The following is a 26,505-nucleotide window of genomic DNA, read 5'->3' on the forward strand; positions in this document are numbered from 1 at the left end:
ATTTCTTTAACCAAGTGACCCCATGTGATTGACACTCCTTCCTCAAACACACACACACACACACACACATGCGCGTGTGCGCACGCACACACACACACAGCAACAGCTGAAACTCCCTTCATGGAACAAGCATTTAATAGATCCCTACTGTATGTCCCACCGTAGTAGGAGTTGGTGATACAAACATAAACACCTCCTATTAATAATGTTCATTTCCCAAATTCCTAGATAAAATGGAGTCCAATTGTCAGAGCCTCTCAAAATTTATTCTCCCTTACATTTTGAGCCTTTCATAAAAGTTGCGATAAGTGGAGGTCCCAAGGAGTGGAAACAGACTATGCCCCGCAGGGTCCTTCGAGTGTGGTGGGGAACACAGTTATTTACATTCTGTATGGATTTTCTAAGTCAGGGACAAAAATAAGTTAATAGAACAAACAAAACTATGTATTTAAAAAGACCCAAATAATTGCCTGGGGGACCAAGTGAATGACTTTTGAGTTTCCCATATGGAGAATTGTGCCCCATTTTCCTTCATGTTAACCAGAGCCCTGCATAGCCACGCATCAATGTCCCAGGTAGCGTGAACCAGATGCAGGCAGGAAAGTGGTCAGACCCCATCTGAGTCGTGAATCCAGGAAAGAGAACATTTGGGTGGGTGATGCTTTGCTGTTTGGGAGTTAGAGGAGGCGGGCATTCCTGACAGGACGGTCATCCCCATCACTGCTAGGACTCATTCATGGCTTCAGATCTTACCACTCTCCTGTGCAATTGACTTGACCCTCCCCATTTATCCTTAGAAAGATACTGTGAGGTACTGTTACCTGCGTTTTCAAGTGAGGAAACGGATGCCCCAAGTGGTCATGTGCCCAGATCAGAGCACGTCTGGGACTTGTTTCTGACCACTAGAGGCCGCACCCTGGAGTCGGGGAAGGACTGTTTCGGGGAGAGGGGGCTTCAGCAACAGAAGCTTCTGGACCCCAGGGCAATCCTTCTCATTTTGTTCTTGTCTGTCTTCCCTGATTGGCCTCGTCAGGGCAGGACGGTCTACATGTGGGCCATGCTCCCTGTTATGGACTAAGTTGTGTCCCCAGAAAAGATGTTGGAGTCCCGGCCCCCAAGACCTGTGAATGTGAAATGAGGCCTTTGAAGATGATCACGTTAAGATGAGGTCATCATGGACTAGGGTGGGCCCAGGTACAATGACTGGTGTCCTCATAAAGAGGGACTTTGTACACAGACATGCACACAGAGATGACACAAGGTGAGGATGAGAGAGATTGGGATGATGCATCTATAAGGCAAGGGACATGAAGGATTGCCAGCCAACCAGGAGAAGCCGAGGAGAGGCCGGGAACAGATTGTTCCTCGCGGTCCTCACCCACAACACTGCTGGCACTTTCGTCTTGGACTTCCAGCCTCGAAACCATGAGAGAATAAATTTCTGTTGCTGGAGGACCCCAGTCTTGACAGCCTTGGACCAAACTCCTGCTTGATGGATTGACCGCTCCTTCGAACACTCTTGCCCTGTGTTTGCTTAGCTGATACCTACTCATCGGCAAGACCCAGCTCACACACCGGGTCCTCCCAGCAGCCTCCTCTGACCGGCTCCCTCGGCTGAGTGCTGTGCAAGTGCCCACCAGAGCACCTGCCACACCTTATTCCCCTTACTGTTTGGCAGATCTGCGTCCCCTCCAGACCAGGAGCAGGAGCTCCCAGTGACTAGGAATAGTGTCTTTGTGGTCAGCCATGAGTCACGGGCTAACAAAACACACCTCCTCTGATCTGCACCTTATGATTCTAAGGATGGTTTTGAACATGCAACCATAGGACCAGGACCAGGTGCCTGTTCCTAGCCTGCAGCTTCCTGCTAATGAATAAGGTATATATTCTCCCATGAAGTCTAAACGAAGGAATGAAAAGGAAGGTGAGTTATCAGAATCACTAGGAAAGCAAACAGCATCAGTGTCTGCTCTTCCTTCCCTCAGTAGTAAAAGGATGCCCACTGGTCGTCATGACGTGCCCATCAACTCTGATAGGGTTGTAAGTACTTGTCTTGGACTGGGAGGCAGCCAGGGTAGAGATGCTTTCCGACGCCGTGATACCAGGCTGGCACCACAAGGAGAGGAGGACACATGCCCCTTCCCCAGCCACTCAGATCCATCTGGCACCAAGAGTTGAGAACACTCCCAGCAGAGGAAACCTCAGAACAGACACGTGTTTGTGCCAGTGATGGGAGATCCCTCTCCCACGGCCCCTTCCGCTCCCGTCTCCTCCAATCATCGTATTATCAGTCCCCCAGGCCAGGCGTCAACCAAGAACATGCAAAAGATGGAGCCAGACAGGATTTACGAAAGTAACCTGTATTCCAGCCAAAATCTCTTTTAAAAAGAAATCCCTTCTAAAGGGGCACAAACTACATAAGACACAATACATTTAAAATATGTATTGAAATTACAAATCAAACTTCTCCATGAGATTCCAAAGTACAAAACACAACATTAAAAGGCATTCAAACAGTTCTTTTATACATCACAGTGTTAGTGGCACGGAGTGGACTGACGTTTCAAAAAACACAAACCGAACTTTTGTGTTTTACCACCGCTCGTCAAATACGTACTGTATACATGTGCGCGACCTGTTCATGCATAGGTTTATACAAGGTTAAAATACACCCATGGTAAAGTGAGCAAAGACTGAAGGAAAGGCTGGGCGTGTGGCAGGCGCCTTGCCCTCGCCGAGGGCTCCCGGAAGTGTGGAAGACAGGAGTACACAGACCAGAGGAAGGACGGAGCTCTCTTGGGACTGATGCTTTAGCAACTATATCTGAGTGCAGGCCCTTCCTTCCATTTGGCTATTTTGGCAACACCAGCCAGAATCTCTTCATGTCATGTATTTTCAAAAGGGCTTAGAGTAATTAGAAGGAACAAACAAGCTTTGGTATTTTTTTAAAGAGACCTTCATGAAGCTTTATACATGCAAAATGTTTTCCCTTGATGATTTTACTGTGATTTACATATATATATTTACATTTATATACAGGGGTATTTATTAATAAATGAAAATCTGAGAAATATACAAAAGCCCTCCCTGGTTCTTTCCAACCCACTAAGTTTTAAAGACCACCAAGGGAAAAATGTCCTCTTCGAATTGGTTAAATAACTATTAACTCTGCAATATAGACGAAAAAGATAGACTCATCTTGGAGTAAGTTTTGCGTAGCTGAGACTCCCTTTCTCTGTGGGCCCTGTATTCTAATCAGGAATCGGCCTGGTTCCTAAACTGGTTTTATGAAATAGTATGTCGTAAAGAGACTTTGTCCCCCTTTTAAAAGGGTGTAACAAGTGATTTCCCCAGTTTCTGGCAACTCCTGGAGAGGGAGGAAGAACGAATCTGGACAGTGGCTCGCGCAATTGAAGGATTTGATTATGGTCAGACCTGGAGCCAGTCTCTGCTGCATGACCATCCGTGGGGCCTCCTCCTCTGAGGGCACTGGCCTCCGGCGACCAATGCAAAGCTCAAGGGCCGGGCTTCACAGTGCACGGACAGCCGGACCGAGAGACCAGGCACGTCCACTGAGACGGCATGATGGCTCAGAGGGACACAGAGGACCTAAGGTCAGCCGCCCCTCCAGCGACCCCAACCAGACACCAGTCGAGTCAGCCATGGTCTAACGTCTTCGCTCGCCTCCAGGATTCCAAGGCCTCCAAAGGAATAAACATGCATGTGCTTCCAGAAGGCCAGCATGAAACCGTCCGTGAAAGCGAATGCAATTTTCAACTAAGACAAGCTCTGCCATGGGACAGTCCCCCTACGAAGCATAGACAGCCCCCCCGCCCCGCCCAAGTTTCCCCTGGGAGCGATGGTGAGGTTAAAATCTAAGACGCAGGCCTGCATCCCCATGAACGATGGGACGGAGTTCCCTACCGAAATCGAAGCAGTCAGCAGGGGAAATCCAAGTTCACGTAAGACCGCAATGCAGTCCTGCTGGCATCTTCCTAAGAGTGGACAAGTCTAGTTGTGTGACTATGAAAGCAAAGCAAGCGGACGGAAGCACGGTTGGTGCAAAGACTCAGAGCAGGCAGGCGTGACTGGCTGCGGCCGGCCCCATCTCTGTGGTCCTCTCCTGGCTTGAAACATGCGTTTGGGAGACGTGTCGGAGGGGAAGGCACGAGGACGGCTGAGGCTACGGAGGAGTGTGATTTGCTTGTGGGTTTCTCCAGGCTACACGGAAGGCCCGATCCACTAGGACATCTGAGCTCCAGCCCAGGGAACGCCTCCTTTCCAAAGGGTCGGGTTCTCCCCCCCAAGGAGAGGGGTGCTGCTACGGGCGGACTCGGGGACCGCGCAGTGGGAGGCAGCAAGCACAGGAAAGAACGGTGGCCCGGGATGGGGCGGGGCTGGCCCGTGGACACTGGAAACCGAGCCACAAGCCTGCTGCTGTCTTTGATAGGCATTTGGAAGGGTCTGGCTACACAAGTGCATCTGTGGGTCCCAGTCTCGGCCGCCAACTCGATCCTAGGACTCCTGGAGCACCACTGTCTCCAGAAAGCCATCTACCACCAGACCCTGTTGCAACAGTTGGAGCTGCAGAGAATCACTGCCCAGGCTCCACTGAAAAGATGATCTTCTGTGCGTTCTTGTTTCGTCACTGAATTAAAAATTCAACCGTGGTCGTAAGGAGAATGTTCTGAATGTGATTTCGACACGGACTAGTTTCCTACCGGCTTCAGGTCATAAAGATAATAAACACCACAAGTGGAGAGTGAAGGGATACTGTGTCTTCTCATCTATCAAACGTTAAGAAATAAGGTAGATGCTTCTGTACAGGGAAGCAAACCGGGACCCGAGGCCCACACACAAACATAGAAGTCAAACACGCCCGGAAAACCACTGCATTTTATGAGCAACGAGCAAACTGGTCTGATTCTGTTTCCATTTCTCTCCTTTGTGGAATGTCTAGGAAGTTTTAAAAAGCGCCACTATAATAAATCTGCATTTGCCTATTAGTTCTGAAGTCCCAAGTTCAATGCAGTCAGTTTGTTCCTTAAAAGTGCAGGTGGCTTTGAACGTCCTATTCAAGCCCGCTCTCTCTAAAGAAGACGATTTCTCCACCTTTTAAACATCGACGCCTACAGCGTGCGTCTTACTGACCCGCCCATCCCGCTGCTGGGGGAACAGTCACCCCCAGCCCGGGAGGGGCTGAACGGGAAGATCTCCTAATCAAAATAAGTGAAATGGAAGGTTTTTTCCAGTGGGGCAAATGGTTAGCAACAGGGCTTGGAGCTGGGTCAGACACAGATTTCTCCAAAGTAACTTAGTCATTTGAAAAAACTGAAAATTAGGAAGCTTCTCCCCCGGCTCCCAGGAGTCCTCCAGTCTTGCCAGGAAGCCCTAATGGTGAGGACCAATAGCACTGCCCTCCTCTCGCTGTCGACACGAGGAGGCGGAGGCAAGCAGCCAAACCACCGTGACTCCCAGCAGAGCAAGTCCCGAGTAAAGCACTTGGTTTCCAAAGACATTAAAAAGTATTTGCTCATACCTGGATGAGAAGAGAGAAGCCCCGAGAGAGAGAGAGGGAGAGAGGGAGAGAGAGAGAGAGGGAGAAAGGGAGAGAAAACAAGAACAAAAAAGGAAAATGTAATGATGAAGACACTCCTCTTAAACACGCTGGTATTTTCTAAGAAACACAACAACAGAGGAACCCACGTTTACAACAGTACACCACTTGTCGTGTTCGAAACGTCGTTACAAGTTTCTAGAAAAACACAAAGAGCGCGTAAGGCTTTCTAAATCTCCTGAAAAGTGGCCGAGCCAGAAAAGTCGTTTATCGATATCTTCCTAAAATGCACATTTCCAGAAAGGCATAGGATGGTGTAGATGCACCTTGTTGATTTTCCACTACTCAGTTGGAAGAAGGAAAAACAAAAAACAAACAAATTAAAAAAAAAAAAACGCCTTCTAAAAAAGGATTTTACTAAATGCCATTAGTAATAAAAACAGTTGTCATAAACAGAGTGCTTTTCTCAAGTCAGAATTATCGGATTCCGTCCGAAGTGAGTTGCAATCCTCAAAAGAATTCTTCTCCCAGCAACATGGCACCATCTTGACGCCAAGGAGGAGACGGACGCCAATTGCACGAGAGGGTCTCTTAAGCAACCATCAGACACTCCTAGTCTATCCCCACTGGGAGAAAACCGCCCGGTGTGCTCCGTGCAGCACCTCCCTTGTCAAGTCGGCAGAGACGGATTGTGGTGACGTGCCCTCCCCACGCCAGCCTGCCTTCCCCACACCCGGGTGACTGCCCCCAGGGCCTCAGCAGAAGTTCTGACATTAGTCCCTGAAATCACGGCATCCAGCGTGACACTGTGAAGCTCAATGGGGCACATAAGGCAAGAAAGATGTTTAGTGAGAGGGGACGGTGGGGCGGGGTGGGGGAGAGCCACGCTTCCCAGAGGCAGGGTCTTGATCCAGCATCGCGCCTTCCTCTAGGTGGGTAATGGGTCGTCGTCACCTTTACTGCACTTGCACTTGCAGCAGAGTACAAATGGAGTGGCCAAGAGCAGGAAAGGCGAGGCCACCAATAGCAGGAGCCCAAATCCAGCAAAAATGCCCACGACCTGTAAGAAGGGAACACAGGAGCAGAGGGTAAGGTGGTTCGTCTGCAAGTTCCACAACCGAAGCATAAGCCACACAACCGCCCACCCACCCATCCTCTACCCATCCACCATCCCTTTATGTGCCTCCCTCAGCATGGGCACAGAGCATGAGGCTATGTGTGTCTACACAGATGTCCACACACACACAGAAAAAAGATGTTATCTCTAGCAAAGTAAAACTCTCTGGCCACCCGTCTACCCATCTATCCGTTCCTCCATCATCCATCATCCATCCGTCCATGAACCCATCATCCAGCCATCCCTCACCTGCTATTCATCTGCCCACACATCCGTTCACCCAACCACACAGCTAGCTATCCACTCAACCACCCACCCATCCACTCAACAACCCATGCATCACCCTTCCATCCATCATCCACCCCACCCATCCACCCATCCACCCCACCCATCCATCCATCCATCCATCCAACCGTATCCCACCCATCCATCCATCCATCCATCCAACCATATCTCACCCATCCATCCACCCACCCACCCATCCATCCATCCATCCAACCGTATCCCACCCATCCATCCACCCATCCATCCACACATGCATCCACTGCCCATCCCCCATCATCCTCCTATCCAGCCATCTACCCACCCCCCTCCATTCCTCTACCCATCCGTATCATCTGTCCCGTCAAGCTCCCATCCATTCCTCGACACCCCCACCCAGCCGTATCCCCCGTCCATCCTGCCTTCTACCCACACGTCATCCCCACGTCATCCACCCCGTCCTCCTCATACAACCATACGCCCCCCACCTACCACCTACCTATCGTGTATCCATCAGTCACCATTCACCTACCCGCCCATCCACCAATACTGCCTCCCCTTACTGCCTGCCCCTCACTCCTCCTGCCCTTTCTTTTTCTTCCTTTCCCTCTCCTCCCCCCTCCTTCTATCTAAGCACCCAGACCGCGACCTATTTATAGATCTACTTAGCCAACAAGCCTCCCCTGAGCCAGACACTGTGCTGGGTATTACAAATACAGAAACACATCAGACCATGGATCCTAGAGGAGCACCCAGTTCACTGGAAAGACACTGAGATTTAACTGATTGCCAATACACTGCCATCACGTTCCAGGTATAAAGGGAGCCCAAGGGTCAAACATTTGCTAAGAGGATGGAGGACTGAGATTACGAAGAGGAAGGGGTAGCTGATGAACCAGAAAGACTAGGATCGGACGTTCCAGATGGGAGAACAGGAGAGACCCAGGTGCAGCGTATCAGGGAGGAAGCAGACCCATGACACTTCCAGAGTTTGAACCCAGGACTACTTTCAAAACTGTTACAAGTTCTGGCTTTGTTTTATAATGCATGCTTACGCCGAGGGATGAGTAAATGTAGACATGTTGTCAAGGAAGTCGGGCAGTGTAGCTGGTTAAAAGAGCCAGGTGTTTCCTCTTTGAAAGCCTTTGGCCAGGGCGGCACACCCCCCAGGCGGAGGGCAGCCCCAAGGGCCATCTGAGGGCAGAGTCAGACCGCCACCTAGTGTTCACAATGATATATATACACGACCACCCAGGCACGCCGTTCTAAGCCAGACTCCCCTGTTAGTGCCTCATCATTCTCAAAGACAAAATAAACCATCGAGGTACAGGATCTCTAAGGGCCATTATCGGCTCTGAAGCTGGATACCAGGCCAGGGCACCCAGATGTGTGGAAGAGAGGACACCTTCGCTTAGACCTCCGCCTGGAAACTGTCCTGCAGGCACCACATGCTTCTGCAACCGCGTGGCTCACGCAAGGAGCCTGGCTCTCCCGCCTGCGGACTCCGTCCGTCCGTGGAGGTAATGTCGACGGTGGGTTACGGGATGTGAAATCAGGTCAGGCTTTATTAAAATCACGTGCACGCCAATACTTCAGAAGAGATGAAAACGCCAGCAAGGGGTTATTTCGAGGGCGCTCACACCATCCCTACCACTTGGAGCGCTTAGTCAGTCCCAAAGAAGCCAGGGACTCCTCGTGGCCACAAACATACCAATATCCTTGACCAAACGCTCCCATTCTTGGGAAATAACACGCCTTCGTTTTCACCCTCTCTTGCCTCTTACTCTGCCTGCCGTTTCGTAAGCAAGGACACCGATCTCTTGCCAACTGGTGGCAGGAAGGAGCAGATGTTGCCAGAAGGAAAACAGCCAGAGGTAAGGGATGACATAGGGAGCAAATGTCGCAAAGCAAAACCAGCCAGTCAGTGAGTGTGTTACAAACGTGCATCAGGCGCTGGGTCCGTCGCTGCAGGAGACACGGGGGCCCGGGGGTCCAGGCTCCGCGGGCGTCACCGCAGCGCAGCACCGCTTGTGCTGGCGATCTCGGGGAGTCCACGGCCTGGCGGGGCTTCTCTGACCGCGCGCGGCCCCCTGCGTCTCCCACCGTAAACGCATCATGGATGTTCAAGAGATGAGCCGGCTGCGGGGAAACCGGTAGGCTCGGAGTCACCTCCCCCGGAGAGTTCTACAAACCACACTCCGGTGCTGGGGGACAAGACGCCAAAATCAAAGACATGTGAGGTGAATGCGCAGAACGTCTTTAATTCACTGGTGCCGGGCACGTGCCCCCAGCATCAGTGCCTGCCCAGCACGGGCTAGATGCGGCAGAGGAGTCTGGGTGACAGGGGAGAGGGACCCAGGGCTGTGTCCGCTCACATGGCTCTTCCTAGTTCCCCCTGCAGGGACAGCACGGATACAGCCTGAAAGAGCCACCGCGGGAGTATTTGCACCACGCGGCGCTGCAGACTGGGGTGTCCCCTGCCTGGGAGCCAGCAGTTAAATACCCACCATGGCACTGCTGGGGTGTGCGCTTGAGGTGAGGGATTCCGGGAGGTACGACAGCCGGCAGTGAGCCGAGCCTACGCCGATGTCCACCAGGGGACAGCGCCACCTCTCTCCTGCCTGCCTTCGGTCATAGCACCTCTTTCCTCTGCTGGTGAATACTTTTTGCTCTGAACTCCTTAGGCTCCTCTCTGTTCTCTGCACGAACGGGTTCTGCTGCGAGGGCCAGAAGACACCAGTTGTGACAAAGGGGTGAAAACTGCCCAGACACAGATTTGAGATGCAGAAAACAGGTGCTGGGAAGCTCGGGGGCTTCTCTGGGGAGGCCACAGCTCCAAGCGGCGTGAGCCAGGTGCAGATGTGCTGAGGCGGCCAGAAGAGAGAGTCTCAGACAGTCTGGCTGAGCAGAGCGAACACAGATAACCGGACGAGTGCAGGCAGGACACCGGGGTGGAGTCCGGCAGAGCCAAACCCGGGAGCGCAGGGTCACCGCTCGGAAGCTGACCGTTTGTCATGTTGAGACACTAGGGAGCAGGTGAGTTCCAGGGGCTTTATGGCGGATGCCCCACAGGAAGGAAGACGGAGCCGGGAGACCCTTCCGGGACTCCCAGCAGGCCAGGCAGGTGGAAGGGGGGAGGATGATGGGGAGGAGAGACTCGGACCAGAAGACAGTTCAGAAAGCAAAGTCAGCAAGACGCGAAGGGATCCAAGAATGCTGCGCTCAGTTTTGGCCAGAGGGGACAAAGTTAATGTGACCTCGGTAATGAGAGAAGAACCGTGAGTTCCACTCAGATGTTCTGAGCGAGAGCGACGGACGGATCCCCACGTGAAGATATCTATGAGGCAGTCGGTGTGCCCATGGGTCTTGAGCTCGGGGAGGAGCCAGCAGATTTCAGGACCATCAGCACACAGATGCTCATACGAGGGACTGCCTCCCAGGGAGGGAGCACGGATTGCAGAAAACAACTGAGTTAAGCCATCCCACCATCTGTGTGCAGAAGAGAAGGCCATCTAGAAAGCTCTCATCAACTCAGGCCACCAGAACCAAGCACCACAGACATCTGTCTTTTCACCATCCTTGGGGGCACGAGGTCTGAGGCCGAGCCGCACCCTCTGCACTGGTCTGTGCCCTCATCTTCTCAGAAGGGCACCGGTCACGCTGGATCAGGCCCACCCAGCAGCTCCCCAGTCACATCATCCCCTTTCCGAGGGACCCACTTCCAGACACAGTTACGCTCAGAGGCACTGGGGCTTTGGGCTATAAGACGTGAATTCTGGGGGTGAGGGGGCTAATTTAGCCCCTAACAAAGGAGGTCCCCGGGAGGAGTATCTGTGTACGTGTGTATGTATATGTATATGTGCTGCCAAAGTGAGCTCAGGATTACAGGAGAGTCAGGAAAAGCTGAGCATCCGGGAAGCCCCCAGGTGGGGTGGAGTGGGATTGGGGGCTGACACAGGTATCACAGGGACGGACGCAGGGACTGACGGCACCCCTCTCCGGGAGACTTGGATCCCATGCGCTGGTTCTTGGGGGCCCCCAACGGGCTGCCCGCACCCTCTAGACCGACCTGTCCTCAACTCCCTCTACTCCTCTCCAGGCTCCCAAGGGCTCTGGGGCACCCACCTTCCAACTCTGCACCACGAGTGCTCTGGGGACCCAGACAGTGAGGTACCTGCAAGATGGGCCATGAGGGCCACGGGGCGGACGGCCGGCCTCGGCCGTGCAAACCACTGCATTTCCAAGAGGGTGGGACAGTGGTGCTGCCTGAGGGGAAGCGGGAAAGGGAGCAAGGCCGGGAGTGGGGTTTAGGGCACACAAAGGAGCCACACTGGCTGCAGGGGCGTGAGCCCGGGAGGAACTGGGGGGTCTGGGTCACGCAGGCTTCTTGTCTGAGTGACAAGGAGGCTGGAGAGGCACGTCCCCAAATGGGCAGCACGTGGAGGAGGAGGGGACCTCAAGGGAAAATCCAGTCCCACTCACACACGTTCTGTCGCCCCCACGGGGAGAGCTAGTGGCAGCTGGGAGCCGAGGGGGCTCTGCGGCCCCAGGAGGGACCGGGAGTGCACCAGGAGAGCTCCCCCATCACTGGGGTCACAAGGGCTGGTCCCACCTCCCCATAAACAGAATGAGAAGCCATCGGTGACCCCTCCGTCACAGTCCACTCCGGGTCCTCGTCTCACCGGCACAAAGTCTGCGGCCCGAAAGCAACGCAGCTGTCTCCAGATCTGCTGCAGACTGAAGGCACGGGGCACCCTGGGTTAGGACAAGAGACAGTGCCTGTGCCCGTCCCACGGAGCTCTGGGAGACATACTCTCGGGCGGGCTCCCCGCACGGGCCGTCCAGGATGGGCTGCCTGGGGCACGCTCCCGCCCTTCAGCCTGGCCCCGCGGGTGCTCGTGGACACAGGTCCGGGCACGGGTGTGCGTCCAGAGCCTGGTTATCCGCTGGAGCCCTTAAATGCCATCCTTTGGCTAAAAGGGAGCCCCCCCTTCATTGCGTGGGAAGAGACCCGAGGGTTCCCTGCTCAGGAGCGAAGGAAGAGCCAGTGTGGAGCAGACCCTCGCCCACGGGGTAACGGAGTCCTCTGGGAGGACACGGATCTAGGGCGGAGGTCATGGACTTCCACCCCTGACGCTGGATGCCGACGCTGGATGCCCACGCCGGACCCCGGGCCAGCACCAGAGACAGCGACCGTGGCTAAGAGACGGTGTCTAAGGGACGGGAGAGGGGCAGAGGACGCGCAGACAAGTGAGCATCTCCTGCCCCCATCGAGCACTCTGTGCGGGGTCAGGGGACGGCAAGCTGGACAGCCCTCGCACCTGCCGCCAGAGCCTCCCAGACCTCCCTGCGACGGCTGCCTCCTGATCGCAAGACCACGTGTCCACAGAGACCCTGTGACACCGGATAAACGAAGTGACGTCACTCGGGCAGAATGGAATTGTGCGAAACTTTTACGTGACAGACCCTTCTGCTCACGGCAGGACACCTTGTGAGAAAACTCACGGCGGGGCTCTAGGTAGAATGTACTTGGCACGTGATACTTTTAGTCCCACGAAAATACGGGGAGCAGCCTACAAGGATCAGGAGAACTCACGCTAAAATTCTCCAAAAAAATCTCCTAAAACAATGTTGTCTAACTTTGCATCTAAAATTGGGAAAGCAAAGGCACAGGGACTTTGTAACGTCAACAAATGACACAGAGTGACCGATCACCACCCCTAGAAATGGGGAGTCACTGTGGGGCAGTTGCCGGAGGAGAACCCAACAGCCCTGCCAGGCACCTCAGCAACTCCACCACGTGGGCCGTAGAGACGGTGATTCAGGCACTTCTGGGGCCTCTGCCCGGAGACCTGCTCTTCCAACCCCTCCCTGGGCAGCCCCACCCGCCTCAAGCAGCCACACAGGGGCGGTGAGCCCGAGGGCAGATGCGGGCTGGCCTCTCATCCCATCTCTGACTGCTCTGCTTCACCCCTGCTCTGTCCCCTCAGACCATCACCCCATGGCTCTACCCCCAACCCTCCCTGCCCCCCTTGCCTGTCTCCCCCCCTGCCTGACTGACTGTCCCCCCTCTGCCTGACTGTCCCTTCTCTGTCTGACTCCCCCCTCTGCCCCATCCCCCACTCCCACAGCCAGCTCCTCCTCGTCACTGGGAAAACTACCCCAAGGAAACCTCATTTACAATGGCATCAGGGGGTCAGCAGGTAGACCTCAGCTGTCCTCAGGGTCAGACCCAACAGGGACCCACGTGGGGATAGTACTTTAGCGACTCCTTTGCTTCCTCAGCAGGAGGAAGGACAGTTTCCTCCTCCCCACGTCCCCCAGGAGCAGCCCAACCACGGAGAGCTGCTCACAGCTCCGCCAGGGAGAAGCCACGACATCTGGGGCTCGCAGCTTGTTTCAAAGGACTTCTGATGTCCGTGGCAGCCTTCCCTGCGGCCGCCTTTCTTCTATCAAAGGGACTCGCTCTCCTCTGCTCTCCAGACCTGCCTAGGGTTTGGCTGTAGCTCGCTCGTCCCAAGTGGCATTCCTATGCTATTGCCCAGTACAGCCGTTTTTGCCAGGAGAGCCGCTGGGAATTTTACTCTTAGGGCTAGCGTCACTCAGCACTCCGCCGTGGGCACCACCTCCTACGGCCCTTCCCGGCCAGGCCCTCCTAACCCATCTCCTCTCCCGCTGACTCCTGGCACCTGTTATTCCTGTCCCTGCACGGAACGTGGGTCCCGCAAGACAGGGACACACCGGTCTTATCCCCTGGAGTATTGCCAGCCCTAGAAGAGGGTTGGCGTGCGGGAGGAAATCGATGCGAGTTCCAAGTGTGAAGGAACACGAAGGCACAGGCCCTGCGGAAACCCCGCCGGCTGCCTAGACTCTCCCGGGGAGGGGCTTTTTCCATTCTCTCTGTCCCCCTTTCCTGGGACTACCTTGCTTACCCCAAGGCCACTAGAGAAAGATCCGCATTAAGGGCCACGCAAGGATTAAGCCACCAGAGGCTCACCATCAAAGCCGTGGGTCAGGTGCGGGGAAGCCAGTCTGTCCTTAAGGAGCTCTCACGTGCTAAACACAATGCATACTTACTGCCACTTCGGGCCAGGGCTACCCCGGGGGTACCCTGCACACCTAACCCTTCGGTACCCTTAGGATTATGGTAAGCATGATCTTAGACCAAGAAAGTGAGGTGCGACCCAGGCCGACCAGCTCTGCTTTTCCATACAGCGTGTCTCCAAGCCCCTGGCGCACCGGGTCTCTTTCCCGGAGATCAAAGTTCCAGGTGAGTCACCTCCTACCTGTGTCCGATGCCAGATGACTGACGCCCTGGAATGGCCCAGCTTATTCCGGCACGGTCCTTTATCGTAATGGATCAGGAGGAAATCATCCTGTGAAGACGAGAGAGAGAGAGAGAGAGAGAGAGAGAGGAGAGAGAGAGAGAGAGCAGGGCTGATGGCAGGTTCCTCTCCGAACAGTGAGCGAGTCCTGCCAGGGCCGAGTTTCTTTCTTTAGTTCCAAAGCGAGTCAGGGTCTGAGAGGGAGTGGGTGGCTGAGGAAGGACACCCACGGTGCTGGGCGGCCAGTGGGATCTCAGTCCTCAGGGTCCCGGTCCCGGGAGCATCCCCAGAGGGAGGCGGCTGTGGGCACTAGAGGGAGCCCTGCCCCAGATTTCCGCCTCCTGCTTTTGCAGACAGATAATCTCTGGGAAGCGGGGCTTATGAACAAGTAGGTCACAGGCTCCTGCTAGCTCAGGAGCGACTCGGGGGCCCTGGCTGCGTTTGATTCCACGGGAGCAAGTCGGCTTCACATCTTCCTGCCGCCTGCCCGCAGGATCACCCCTGGATTAGAGGATTCCCTTGATCTCTGGCTCGTCCCCCTCCATTACCGAGGGGCTTGTCACCGGTGAAGTGCCTTTCCTTTCTGCTCAGACCACGAAAGCGGACTCATTACTCAGCACAACTGGGTCGGCAACCACCTGCCGCCTACGGGCCCTCCGATGGTCTGAAGTGAGTTCTGACTCACCGAGACATCCTGTTCCTGCTGCTCCCCACGCCCCGAGCTCTCTCCTCCCATCCAACCTCCGGTCGCCCCCAGGCTCTACGAGTTGGGCCCCCAGCTGAGGACAAGCGTGAACTACGTGCCTGCCTCTGTGCGTGGCACCCCAGCCCTGAGCACGCCCCCGCTGAGCCAGCGGGAACGGGGTTCTCTACCCAAACCCTCCGCTCCCCGCCCTCTGAACAGGAAGTACCATTTTCTCTCCCGTTTAACAGACAAAGACACAGCTCCATAAACAGTACCCAGAGGGGCTGACGGCTGTTTACTCACTCAGCCAACGGTGTAAACAGACAGCCTCATCCTGAAAAAGGAATAAATAAGCGACCAGGACCCGTGTTACTGAGGGCGGGGAAGTCACTCTTCCCAGAGTCCTGGGCTGCCGCGCATTCAGCCTAGAGTCTGGCCCTTAAAATCAGCCTGGCTTGAACCAGACTGGGGGACCGCGTTCAGCGAACCTGGCTCCCCTCCGGAGAACGGCGCCGGCCTGGAGTCTGTGGACCGTCCAGGGCCTCCTCCTCCTGGTGCCAGGCTGCACCGTGTGCATCACAGAGCACTGGTCTCTCTGGGGTCGCAGTGGGAAGCCTTGTGGGAGGCTGGAAGGCCCAGCCTGCCACCACCTGCCTCCCCGCCATTCCCTGAGTCTCTTGCACGGTGGGAGGAAGCCCGGGCGTAAATGAAGAGGAAGCCTCTTCCAGCCCGAGCTTCAGTGTCTCTGAAACAATTTTTGACATCTGTCCACTGTGGACTTGCTTCCTTAAATTTCTAATTAAGATTTTATTTACTTATTTATTTATCTGTCTATCTAGAGAGCATGTAAGTCAGGGGGAGGGGCAGACAGAGAGGGAGGCTCTCCAAGAGACGCCCCGCTAAGCGCAGAGCCCAACAGTTGAGCTCTATCCTGAGATCACGGCCTTGAGTGGAAGCCAAGAGTCAGTCGCTTAACTGAGCCCAGCTGAGCCACCCAGGCGCCCCTCGAATTCTCCGTTCCGCTTTCCCTTCTGCTGACATCATCGTACGCTGAGATTAGCTCATTCTCCGTGCCTGGGTCTTGCGCTCCCAGACTGCCTATCACAAAGTTTCGCACCATAGGCGAACAGAGAGCTTCTGAATTCGTTTTCTGAAACAAACTGGAAATGTGTCCGGGCGACCCCAGCTCCTCCTGATCGGGGGGCGCTGCTGCTCCGAGTCCCGGGCTGAACGGAAGCACATTCACACGGTACCTTCCACTCTACGATGCTTTTTACAAAATATAAATGATTTCCTCGTGACTTGAAGTATATTGGCAAAGGCCTTGGGCAGAACAGCCCCCGGGACCTGCCAGGAATCCAAGTGTATTTCTGTACGGAGACAGTTTGTCCTGACTACTGTTCAGGGAGGTCTCATGAAGCCCCTGGCTGGAAACAGAAACAATGCAATGCAGCAGAAAGCTGCCATCACAGAGATCTTCAAAGATAAAAATAAATCCCCTCGGGCCTTTTGAGTCAAACTCTGGCCGGCGCTAGTCTAACCCCAAACTGTGGTATTTTTCGGAGACTGAAAGATGAAAGAGTGGATGCGGGTTCATTCCTCACTCCTCCGGTGCCTTTGGGGAAGGCTGTTAAATCTTCCTGGGTTCCCCATGGGAAAGGAAATACCTCCCACTCTCACAGAAAGAACGCACGCATCAAAGACGATGGGTGCGCAGAGCCAATCGCACAGGGTGGGCACTGAACAATTACCCCCACAAAGATGATCTAGGTACTCCCCGAAAAGACAGAAGAAAGAAAGAAAGTGCGAGTGTCCCTTGCTGGGAGGGCATCCCAGAGGGGATGCGGGGGAGCGCTACGGGCGGGCCGTTGAGGACCCTGGACAGGCACAGACCTGGGAATGAGGCACATGCTGGGAGGAAGCAGCTGCACAGGATCTAGACTCCCCCCCCCCCCCCCAGTCGAGTGGACAGGCACAAGCAAAAGACAAGTGACAGGCGTTCCTGTGTTAGAAGCCCTGCCTGCCTCCAGCCAGGCGTTCGCACTTGTCTTAAATCACGGTGATGGCCCTGGGTGAACCGCTCCACAGCAGACTCCCTTTCTCTGAGAATCTGCGTTCTAAGGCCACAGGGTCATTTCTCAGCAGCTCTTTGTTTACAAACAGGAAGCACTTGGCCTTGAGGATGGATGACTTTCATGGTGGAAAAGGGCAAGGCGGTGCCCGAGTCCTTAGTTCAGGCAGAGTAGGGATGGCAGGGCTTCAGAACTCAGACAGACAGACAGACAGACAGGGTGCTTCTCCAGGGAGCAGAGCAGGGTCGACAGTCTTGAGTTCCGTGAAGACCACTCCCATTCCTGTAGCTTCATCAACGCAGGGCAGTGATCACGCCCGAAACTATACCTCCTGCTCTGTCAGCCTGTTTCCAATACTTTCCCCAAAGTCTCTTCAAGGAGACTGGGCAACACAGAGTAAAATGGACATTTCCTTCCACTCCCCTTTAGGAAAAGTCATAAGGAGTGGCAAATCACAGACCAGACACTAGATGATACATCCTAACTTAAAAATCAGTTTTCCCCATAAAATTGGAACATGGTATGATACAAAACTATATATATAATGTAGAGAAAGACCATATATACACACATATATTATCTCATATATATACTGTATACATATGTAGTACACAGATCTGAAAACTTCAAGGCCCTAAAGACTTCAGAGTGCTTGAGACAGGCTCCTAGATGTCTCTTCCCACCACACAAGGTCACAGAACACACTTGCTTGGATCTAAGATAAAGAAGATTAATCTTGCCAAACTGATTTCTTAAACTTGACCTTGGATAAGATAATGAAGCCTCCAGGATAGCAAAAGGGTGTTATCTTCCCAAGATTTGTTGAATGGTTCAACAAATGGTTCTACTGTCGCTTTAGTAATTTATAGTTAATAAAGGAAAAACAGACTTCTCAAAACAAACCAACCCCAAAGAAGCAATCTAGCTGACACCTTTAAAGGTGGCCTTCAGGTTACAGACCTTCTTGGAGACTCCATCTCAAACAGGCATTGACTTTCTTCCTGATAATCTGTAGGCCCATCCTGAAGACAACAGGCCAAGTTTCAAAGTTACTCCACTTGACCCACTATTAGGAACCCTTCTTCCTTCACCTTGGCAGCCCTGAGACGCTGGCCCCTTTTTGGCCCTCAGGAGTTAAGCGGACTGCTCTGATGTGGGCCCTATGAGGGACACTTCTCCTGAAAAGTGCTTTGATGGCACAGAGGGAGGGAAGCAGGGGTAGGCTGTGGACAATTCCTAAAAAGGTAAAGCAGGGATCTGCGGCAACCCTCCTTTATTTCAGTTAGGTCTTAATGGCTTAATACTATTTTTGGAAGAACTGGACAGAGTTGTCCTGCTGTACAGGACAGACATATATAAATACATAGGACACATGATTTGATGTGCTTTGACAGTCACTAAGCACAGTCATTTAACAGATGACTATCTCTGCTACTTAACTGTGGTTTAAAAAACCTAGGTACAGGGGCACTTGGGTGGTGCAGTCGGTTAAGCGTCTGACTCTAGGTTTTGCCTCAGGTCATGATCTCAGGGTCCTGAGACGGAGCCTGGTGTCGGGTTCACAGGGAGCATGGAGCCTGCTTAAGATTCTTTCTCCCTCTCCCTCTGCCCCTCCCCACAGCATGCACTCTCTCTTTTTACACTAAATAAGTAAATCTTAAAACAAAAACAAAAACCTAGGTACAAATAAACTCTTGTAAAACTAAAGTCCGAATGTCATCACTTTGGCAAAATGCCCATTTTCCTCAGCGGGCTGAGGAAGGAGACTATGGAACTGAAAAGAAGTGTTCTCTGCATCTGGCCTTGAAACTCCAGAAAAACAAACAAACAAACAAACAAAAACAAACCAGGTGCTTCAAGAGGGGAGAGCCAGGCACTCCCAGCAGGAAGTGCAGAGATCCTGGGGTACAGAAGCACTCAGCACAGGGCACACTTGCCAGGAGGTGGCCATATGAGGCCGGGAACTTCCCCTCTGCCAGATGGCTCAGAGTGTGAGTTTTTCTGTCGTGAAGGTGACAGATCAGCAGAGTAGCTGTGTCCCCACGACTCCAGTTCCCTGTCCCGTGCCTCTGTTACCCTTCCCAACGCACTGACAGCCCCTGCTGTGCTCCCTGCGGTGCGCTACACATTTACACCCCCCCAGACTCCTAGGTTGAAGCCAAGCCCCGCCCCCTGCCGTCCCGTACCCTGGGATGCTATCTAAAGTGGGATCTTTGGGAGGTGATTAGGCTCAGATGAGGTAATGAGGTGGGCAGACGCCCCATGACGGGATTAGTGCCCTTGTACAATGAGAGCGAGACACCCATCTCTCTCTCTGCCACATGAAAGTGGCCATCTGTAAACCAAGAGAAAGCTTCTCTTGTCTCTCTGGGCACTGGGTCAGATGCCAAGAACCGAATCTGCTCGGATCCTAATCTTGGGCTACCCAGCGTTGGAGCATGAGCAATAAATGTCCTGTTTCAGCTCCCAGTCTCTGGCGTTCTGTGACAGCAGGCGGAGCCAAGACCGTCCCCACAGACCAAACCTGCGGCCCGAAGACCCCATCCACCTGGGCTGAATGCCAAACCCAAGCTGATCTTCTGTTTCACGGAACTCCTCCCACCACGGCACTGATGAATCCGTATTTCCATAAGCACAGAGAAACACCCGACGGCCTTACTTCTGTTCCAGACGCACTCCCGAAGCTCTTTAGGAAATGGCTGGTGTGTTCCCCCCTCCCGGGCCGAAGCTCAAAGCCGAGCTCGAAGCTGTACTCACGTCCAGAGACTCGAGGCAGTACCAGCAGAAGGCGTGTTTGCAGTTCTTACACATCATCTGGGCGCACCCCTCGTCCCGCTCGATGTAGACCTTGCACTTGGGGCAGCGTTTGATGGGTGCGTCGTCCTCCTCCAGCTTGAAAGCAGAGCTGCAGGGGGAAAGTCCATCAGTGGGAGGCTCAGCAGGGCTGGGTGGGGTGGGCGGTGCTGTCAGGATCAGCGAGGCTGCAACCATTAGTGTGACTAGAGGGGGCCCAGGTGACTTCTAATTAAATGTTATAAAATGAAACTAAGACTCCGTAAAACATTTACCCAAAAAAACATGTGGATCAGCCAGTTGGGTTTAAAAGCAATTATCAGTATGTACTTAGGTTTAGATGTGTGCAGACAAAAGAAATTATGGCAGAGGTTTATAAAGAAGGTGTCTGCGTCATGGGATGATGGTCAAATTTTATGTCTTTATTCATGTATTTGTCTAATTTCCAAAGGATCGATGAGAATTTTTACGTACTTTGCTATTATCAGGAAAAAATTAATAAATGTTAAAAATCCGTGCTCATCGATGAGTTAGATCTACTGGGCCTGTCTTTACAGAGTCACTTTCCTGAGAAGTCTGGTGAGGTCTGCAGTGGTTGGCGTGACGGGCTATAAGCCCGGGGTCTCACGGCTGGCGTGACACAGACTGGCTGTAACAGCCGCACCGGGCCTCGGGCCTCTCAGTGTGGGCATGCTGGAACAACACATGGGACAGGAACACACTATCGCATCGAGCACGGGTGAACTTGGCCATAAACGGCATCAATCATTCTATGTTGCTAGTAAAGAGAGGACAGAGACATTTTGGTGTGACCCCAGAAGAATGTTCATCCCATGCCATTAAATTTAAAGAGAAAGCTAAAAAAAGTGCATGGAAACATCTGGAAGAAAAAGTGGTCAGCTGCTACAAGCAGTTATCACCGACTGTGGGAACGCATTTGTTGTATTATTTGAACTCACTCATCAGTCCAACATCTGCAGGAGAAAAATGATCTCCCACTGGAATGAGCAGCCTTCTAGAACATAATGCCTTCTGGAGCATATGCTCACGGACAGGGAGCAGATTCTGGCATTTGGAGTACATTCTGGAGGAAGGACCTTCCACAAGCATCAGAGTAAACATAACGATTCAAATCGTTTGCCTATAGTATAAGCTATCGGATAATTAGGAGGGGTTCCTCCTCAGTGAGGCGTGGGATCCCGCTGAATGTGGTTGTGTGCTGGTCACTAGCAGCTGGTGACCAGTGGGGACATCCCCAAAGGCGGCAGCGTGTCCTCACAGTGAGGAGCACGGGGTCTAGAGACAGTTCCTGACCATGTGGCTCGGGTATCAGCAGCGTGAGTGTGTCCCCTGCTCTAGGCGAGGCTATCGGCCTCCACCTCGGGGTGCAGTGGGGCCGGATAGGGTTTCTGTGCACGTGGTACACACACCCAGAGCTCGGCGGGCAGGCAGTGGGCACTCAGTAAGCGACAGCTCTTATTCTAGTCCCCCTGAAAGGTAACAGTCTCTCCTGCTCTGATTCTTGTCCAATATGAAACACACAGCTACCAGGCTGCACAGGACGGGCTCGAACTGAGCCAGGGCGGTCACACTCAAGGGCCTCTAGCGGGCCCAGGGAACACAGTCAGCTCTGCGCAAACACGAGCTGTGCACTCTGGATTGCTGCAACGTGCCCAACAGTCATGGGCACCAAACCCAGAGACCGAGGCTGCCTATCGGGTTAGATAACACTGCTTCGGTCTGAAAGCCAGTTGTGACCCTAACGTAATGGAACTAATTTCCTCATGTGAGTCATAAGCTCATTTGGAGGGAAATTGCAGGAACGGGGACAACGTTATCAGCGGAGAATGAAGACCATGTCTCAGGGAAACTTCTAAATGGGAACAGTTGAAATACGTAAGTTCTGGTGTGGTGCGGGTGCCTAGAAATTCACGTGGTATGGACGATGGTTTCCAAACACCTCCAGGCACCTGAATTACATTTCAAATTATTATTAACAACCGTTACTATTATAAACTCAAATTTATGAAAGTAGGTTAGGGCATCTTCGACCGCTTCCCGCCATCGGCCCAGGGCAGACACACCGCAGTCATCAGCGCTGGTCAGGTGCTGGACGGGAACATGCGCTGAGGGAAAAAAGAACGTAACGCAACCCTACTGCATGGAAAAGGAGGAAGCGGTTCATTCTAGTATCCGAGTGCCGGCTGGATGCCCAGATCTGGGGTGACAAAGTCCCCGCAAGCCCAGGCCGTGAGGTGGGGAGCTCAGCTTAGTGGGAGAATCAGCTACACACGCAGGTGAGCTCCAGCAGAAGGTGCCTGGCGTTCCGATCAATACAGTATCTGGTGGGGGCACACAGGTGCGGTCAGCAGCCCTGCCCTGGGAATGGGGTAGCTTGATGAAGGAGGGATGTGAGCCCATCTTCGCCCGCGGTGAGGGGTCTCCAGGGAAAGAGGGGGTTGGGGGGCACGCAGGCACAGGTACAAACGTGCTGACCCGGGAGAGGAAGGATGGGCCGAGAGGTTCTCCGTGCAGGTGCAGCTGTGGGCAGTGGGGCAGCGGCAGCAGGGGGGGAGAGGAAAAAGGGAGCAGCTGGTGACCACACCTTTGGGTGGCCAGTGGGAGCCCCTCGATCAAGAACACAGCCTCAACAGGCACAGGGCCAACACCATCTTGGGGAACCATCTGTGCTACAGACTTCACAGGACATCAATTGCTGAATATTACCAACTGCTTATGACTCATCCGACTTAATTTCAGGGTACATACACTGATGCTGCCCTGTCTCTCTGGGCTTCGGCCTCAGGGTCTGACCAGGGGACAAGAGGGGGGAGATGCAGTCTGTTTCCCCGCCCTCGCCCATCTTCCCGTCGGCCCGCTCTGCTAGGGAAGTGCAGCCCCTCGCTCCCAGACACCTGGAAACCTATTTCTGGCAATCCCTTTGGTATCCGCAACCGCTGACCACCTACCCTTGTCACTGTGCCCCCTGTCTCAGATCACCGTACACACGGGAGGGTCTTGGACAACTTTAGGTACCATAGGACTTCAAACTCCTCATGGTAAGAAACTGTCTCTACGTTTGTCCTTCCAGACAGGCTGTGTGTGTCTGCTTCCTGGGCAGACAGTGCTGGCTTACTGTGCCACTGCTTCACATGGTACCTGACACATAGTCAGTTCTCAGAAATAATCAACCCACTCGCCCACCCACCCAGGTTTATTAAACGAGGCTCAAGAGGAAGAGACTGATCCAGAAGCAGTCACATCTTCTGAAGCCCCATTCAAGGACACGTGGCTTCCTTCCCTTCCTTCTCCCCAGCCCTCTGCCCAGGCCTCCCACTGTAACTGGGCAGAGGGTACCTGGTCTCTCCGGGAAGGAAGGTGATCGGCATGGTCTCCGGGCAGCCTTGGCCAGGGTGCCAGCTGGCTTTGCAGGCAGAGCAGAATTCCATGGCACAGGCTTTGCACTGCACCAGCTGTGGGCTCTGCAGGCCCATGTCCTGGAGTTGGCACACAGCTTGGCAGGTGGACGCCGGGCACCAAGTCCGACAGGGGTCCAGGAGCACTTCTGGCACAGGGAGACAAAAATGGGCAAGTCAACATCTGCACACGGAGGCTCTCGGGGGTGTTCGGACTGAGGGAACACAGTAGCGTGTGGCTTCACATTTTTAATAGGGAGGGAATGTCCAGACCCTGCAGTCTTTCCATGTCCCTCATGACCCGGTGCCTGTCTGGCTCTTGGTCCACCCCTCCAGATGCTTCCCACTTCCAATCACTCCCAAAACACACCCAGAGGCCTTTAGTAATGCTGCTGGCTGTGGCTGCTGGGTAGCACCCCCCCCACCACCACACACACACCAATGGTTGGTCTGGGTTCTCTCTGAGTGCCCACAGGCCACGGTCCACTTCCTGGTCCACCTCCCCAGGGTGCAGCTTCCTGAAGTCAGGCCTATGTCTTTGGTTTTGTGGCCTCACAACCTGGCCCAGGGCAAGGTGTGCAGGGGTCCTTGGGCAACATTTGGTAAGGAGCACAGAAAGACAGGGGGGAAGGAACATGGCCAAATTCTTCTCATCAAAGGGCTCATTTGCCTAAGGCTGTCCCTTCTCCCAAATTTAAATCTAAGCCATGAACTACTGTGTGAATGGCCAGGTTGCCTCTCCCACTGGAGACCAAGATGTTAAGAAGCCCCATTACAGTGACAGATTTTATTCTGAAAAGCAGGAGACCTTCCTGTTTCCACTCCCGCTCGGGCCCGAGCTACCCTGCCTCGCGAACCTGGGTGATTGCTTCATTCCCAGCCTGTCGGGGTAACGCCGAGTCCTCGGGGAGGGGCAGTGGCAGGGAAGACCTGACAGGAAACCACACAGAACGCTGAGGCTCCGCCAAAAACCTACCACAGGCCGGAGGGCTATTTTCAAAGGCCTTCAAGTAGGCCACTGGTTTCTAAGCTTTCCAGCCACAGCTCTGGGGAAGTAACTGGAGACCACTGGGTTCTGCCAGGGAAACTTGGAAGGCAATGAAAGGACTTGGGAGCTTCCTGGCCGTGTGACTGACCGACAGCCAGGGGTGGGTTAAGTTCACCTGCATCGCGGACAGGACGTGCGCACACTGGGACCTACAGCCGCTTGGGGGCTGGACGGGGCTGGAAGTGCGCCCAGACTTCACCTACACGGGCTGCCACAGGACACGCGTAGGTGTGCCATGTTCCCCAATTAAACGAGAAGCCGGATTCAGGCCTCTAGGAATAAGCTGTGTCAGGTACAACCCTGAAAACGGTCTTCTATTCCAGGAATGAGCAAACATTCTCTGCAAAGGAGCAGACAGTGAGTATATTTTAGTCTTCGAGAGTCGTGTGGTCTGTCTCCAATGACTCCGCTCTGCTACTGTAGCCAAAAGCAGCCATGCTGATCCGCAAATGGCTGTTCCAATAAAACTTTATTTACAACGCCAGGCTGTGGGCCGGGCCACTCTGGGCCTCTGGTCATGGCTGGCCCACTCCCGCTCTAACCTAACTCCTCCCCTGACCTGTTATTTGGAAGGGAGAATTAATCAATGGCTGGAAACTATCCAGTTGGTAAGTCTAGGGAGGATATAGTAGAACCTGCTAATATGAAGGGACTCTGGAATCCAGGAAAATGTGCTACTTTTTAGCTAGATTCTGGGGTCCCCTATGAGCAGAGCACCTGCAGAAGGGCCAAGCAGGTCACGTAGCACACGAACCTCCCCAGGGCACGTGGGGAGAGCGCCTGCGCCTGCTCTGCTCTTCCCACCGGGACCCTGTGGTTCGCGCTGGTCCGGCTGGGGGCGTCAGTGAGCCTGCTGCCCTCCCACACCCTGTGGGTTCTCTCCCCGCCTCTGCTGTGAGGGGTCCGGAGGCGTCTGGGCCGGCTGCGGGCCCTCACACACCTCGCGGCCGTGCCCAACCTCCCAGTTACTCTCCTCACACGCAAACGCAGCTGCGCAGCGGCCTCATCGTCAGAGACCCAATTACCCAGCGGAGCAGAGGCCAAGGAGACCTAGTGAAGGTTTCCATGGTAATGGCTTCAGTTGCGGGACTTTTGTCCTCACGGAGCTGTGACAGGAACTGCCTGTTCCTGGGGGGGAGATTCCCTATCGGAGAAGGAAAGGGCTGAGTCTGTCCCTGCCTGCCTAAGGCAAACACCCTTCCCGTGCCGCCAGGACCCCTCAAACCCCCGAATACAGCCGCGGGGCTCTTCTCGTGGGCTGGCACCCACGCTCCCATCACCGGGCCGAGTTCCGCCAGCCGGTGTACAAGACAGGAATCGGTCAGGAAGAAAATCCACACCGGGAAAAGAGAGCTCTTCTTTGGGGGAAGCATGTCAGTACTGACATCTAAGGCTATGGATCACATATATATTAATATACATGGGGCGTACCTCACGTATATACGATCTCTCTGATACACCGTATCTAATGTTTTACACACACATGTCTGTGTACAGCACAGGCTTTCAAGCAAGGCCAGTGGCCTACTTTCTTGCATAGCAGAAGAAAATACTCTCAGCTCCCATCTCCCAGAGACACATTAACCCTAGATAAAGGAAGCAGGTCCCCAGTAGCTCTGCTTATAAAAAAGCCCAAGACTTTTTTAAAAAGGCACTTTTCTTTTTAAACATGGTGCTCCTGGAGAAGCATGCAAGAGAGTCAGGGTTCCGGCTTCTACCAAGCGCCTGTCCAGGCTCGCGCTCCAGCCACACCCCTGCAGCAGCACATCCGTCCGGTGGAGAGTCCTTGGCCCGGGTCAGGTCTGCCTACTGATGGATCAGCTCAGCAAGTGGGTTCATCTGTCTGGGCTTTACTCTGGCAGAAAGCACCAACGCCACACAGGACAAGACCTGACTTCAGCATTCATCCGACCTGTTGTCCCAAGGATAAAGAACCTAGGAGGTCACAGATACTGCCCCTGGATGGCAAGGACTTCAGGAGCGAGGAACGGGGGAGAGAAACACCTGCCTTCTGACTCCGTGGCTTAGCCAGAAGCACGGGTGTAGCACAGTGGGGCGTGCAAGGGGCCAGCCCCCTGCAGTGGCGGCCCCCATGGGCCTCTGGAGTCTCCGACATGGAAAAGTGGGCAGTCAGAAAGAAAAACAAGCCCACAGTCTCCTTGGCAAAGACCCCAACTGGAGGAGTGGCAGAGGAGATGAAAATCAAGCTTGCGATGCCTGAAGCTAACGCG

General features: G+C 53.9%; 1 protein-coding gene across 3 annotated transcripts in view; it reads right to left on the reverse strand.

Annotated features, from left to right (window-relative positions):
* Window positions 1-2,344: 2,344 nt before the first annotated feature.
* The window catches only part of RNF144A (ring finger protein 144A), a 107,083-nt gene continuing 82,922 nt past the window's right edge, over window positions 2,345-26,505 (reverse strand). For all 3 annotated transcript variants that reach the window (XM_059132743.1, XM_059132744.1, XM_059132742.1), the window contains 4 exons: window positions 23,168-23,375; window positions 19,775-19,922; window positions 14,222-14,311; window positions 2,345-6,617 (listed from right to left, as the gene is read on the reverse strand). In XM_059132743.1, coding sequence (XP_058988726.1) covers window positions 6,486-6,617; window positions 14,222-14,311; window positions 19,775-19,922; window positions 23,168-23,375 — 578 coding nt within the window. In that variant the 3' untranslated portion in view covers window positions 2,345-6,485. The remainder of the gene's footprint in view (window positions 6,618-14,221; window positions 14,312-19,774; window positions 19,923-23,167; window positions 23,376-26,505) is intronic.

This window comes from Mustela lutreola, chromosome 9 (genome assembly GCF_030435805.1).
Source record: "Mustela lutreola isolate mMusLut2 chromosome 9, mMusLut2.pri, whole genome shotgun sequence".
NCBI classification, from domain to species: Eukaryota; Metazoa; Chordata; class Mammalia; order Carnivora; family Mustelidae; genus Mustela; species Mustela lutreola.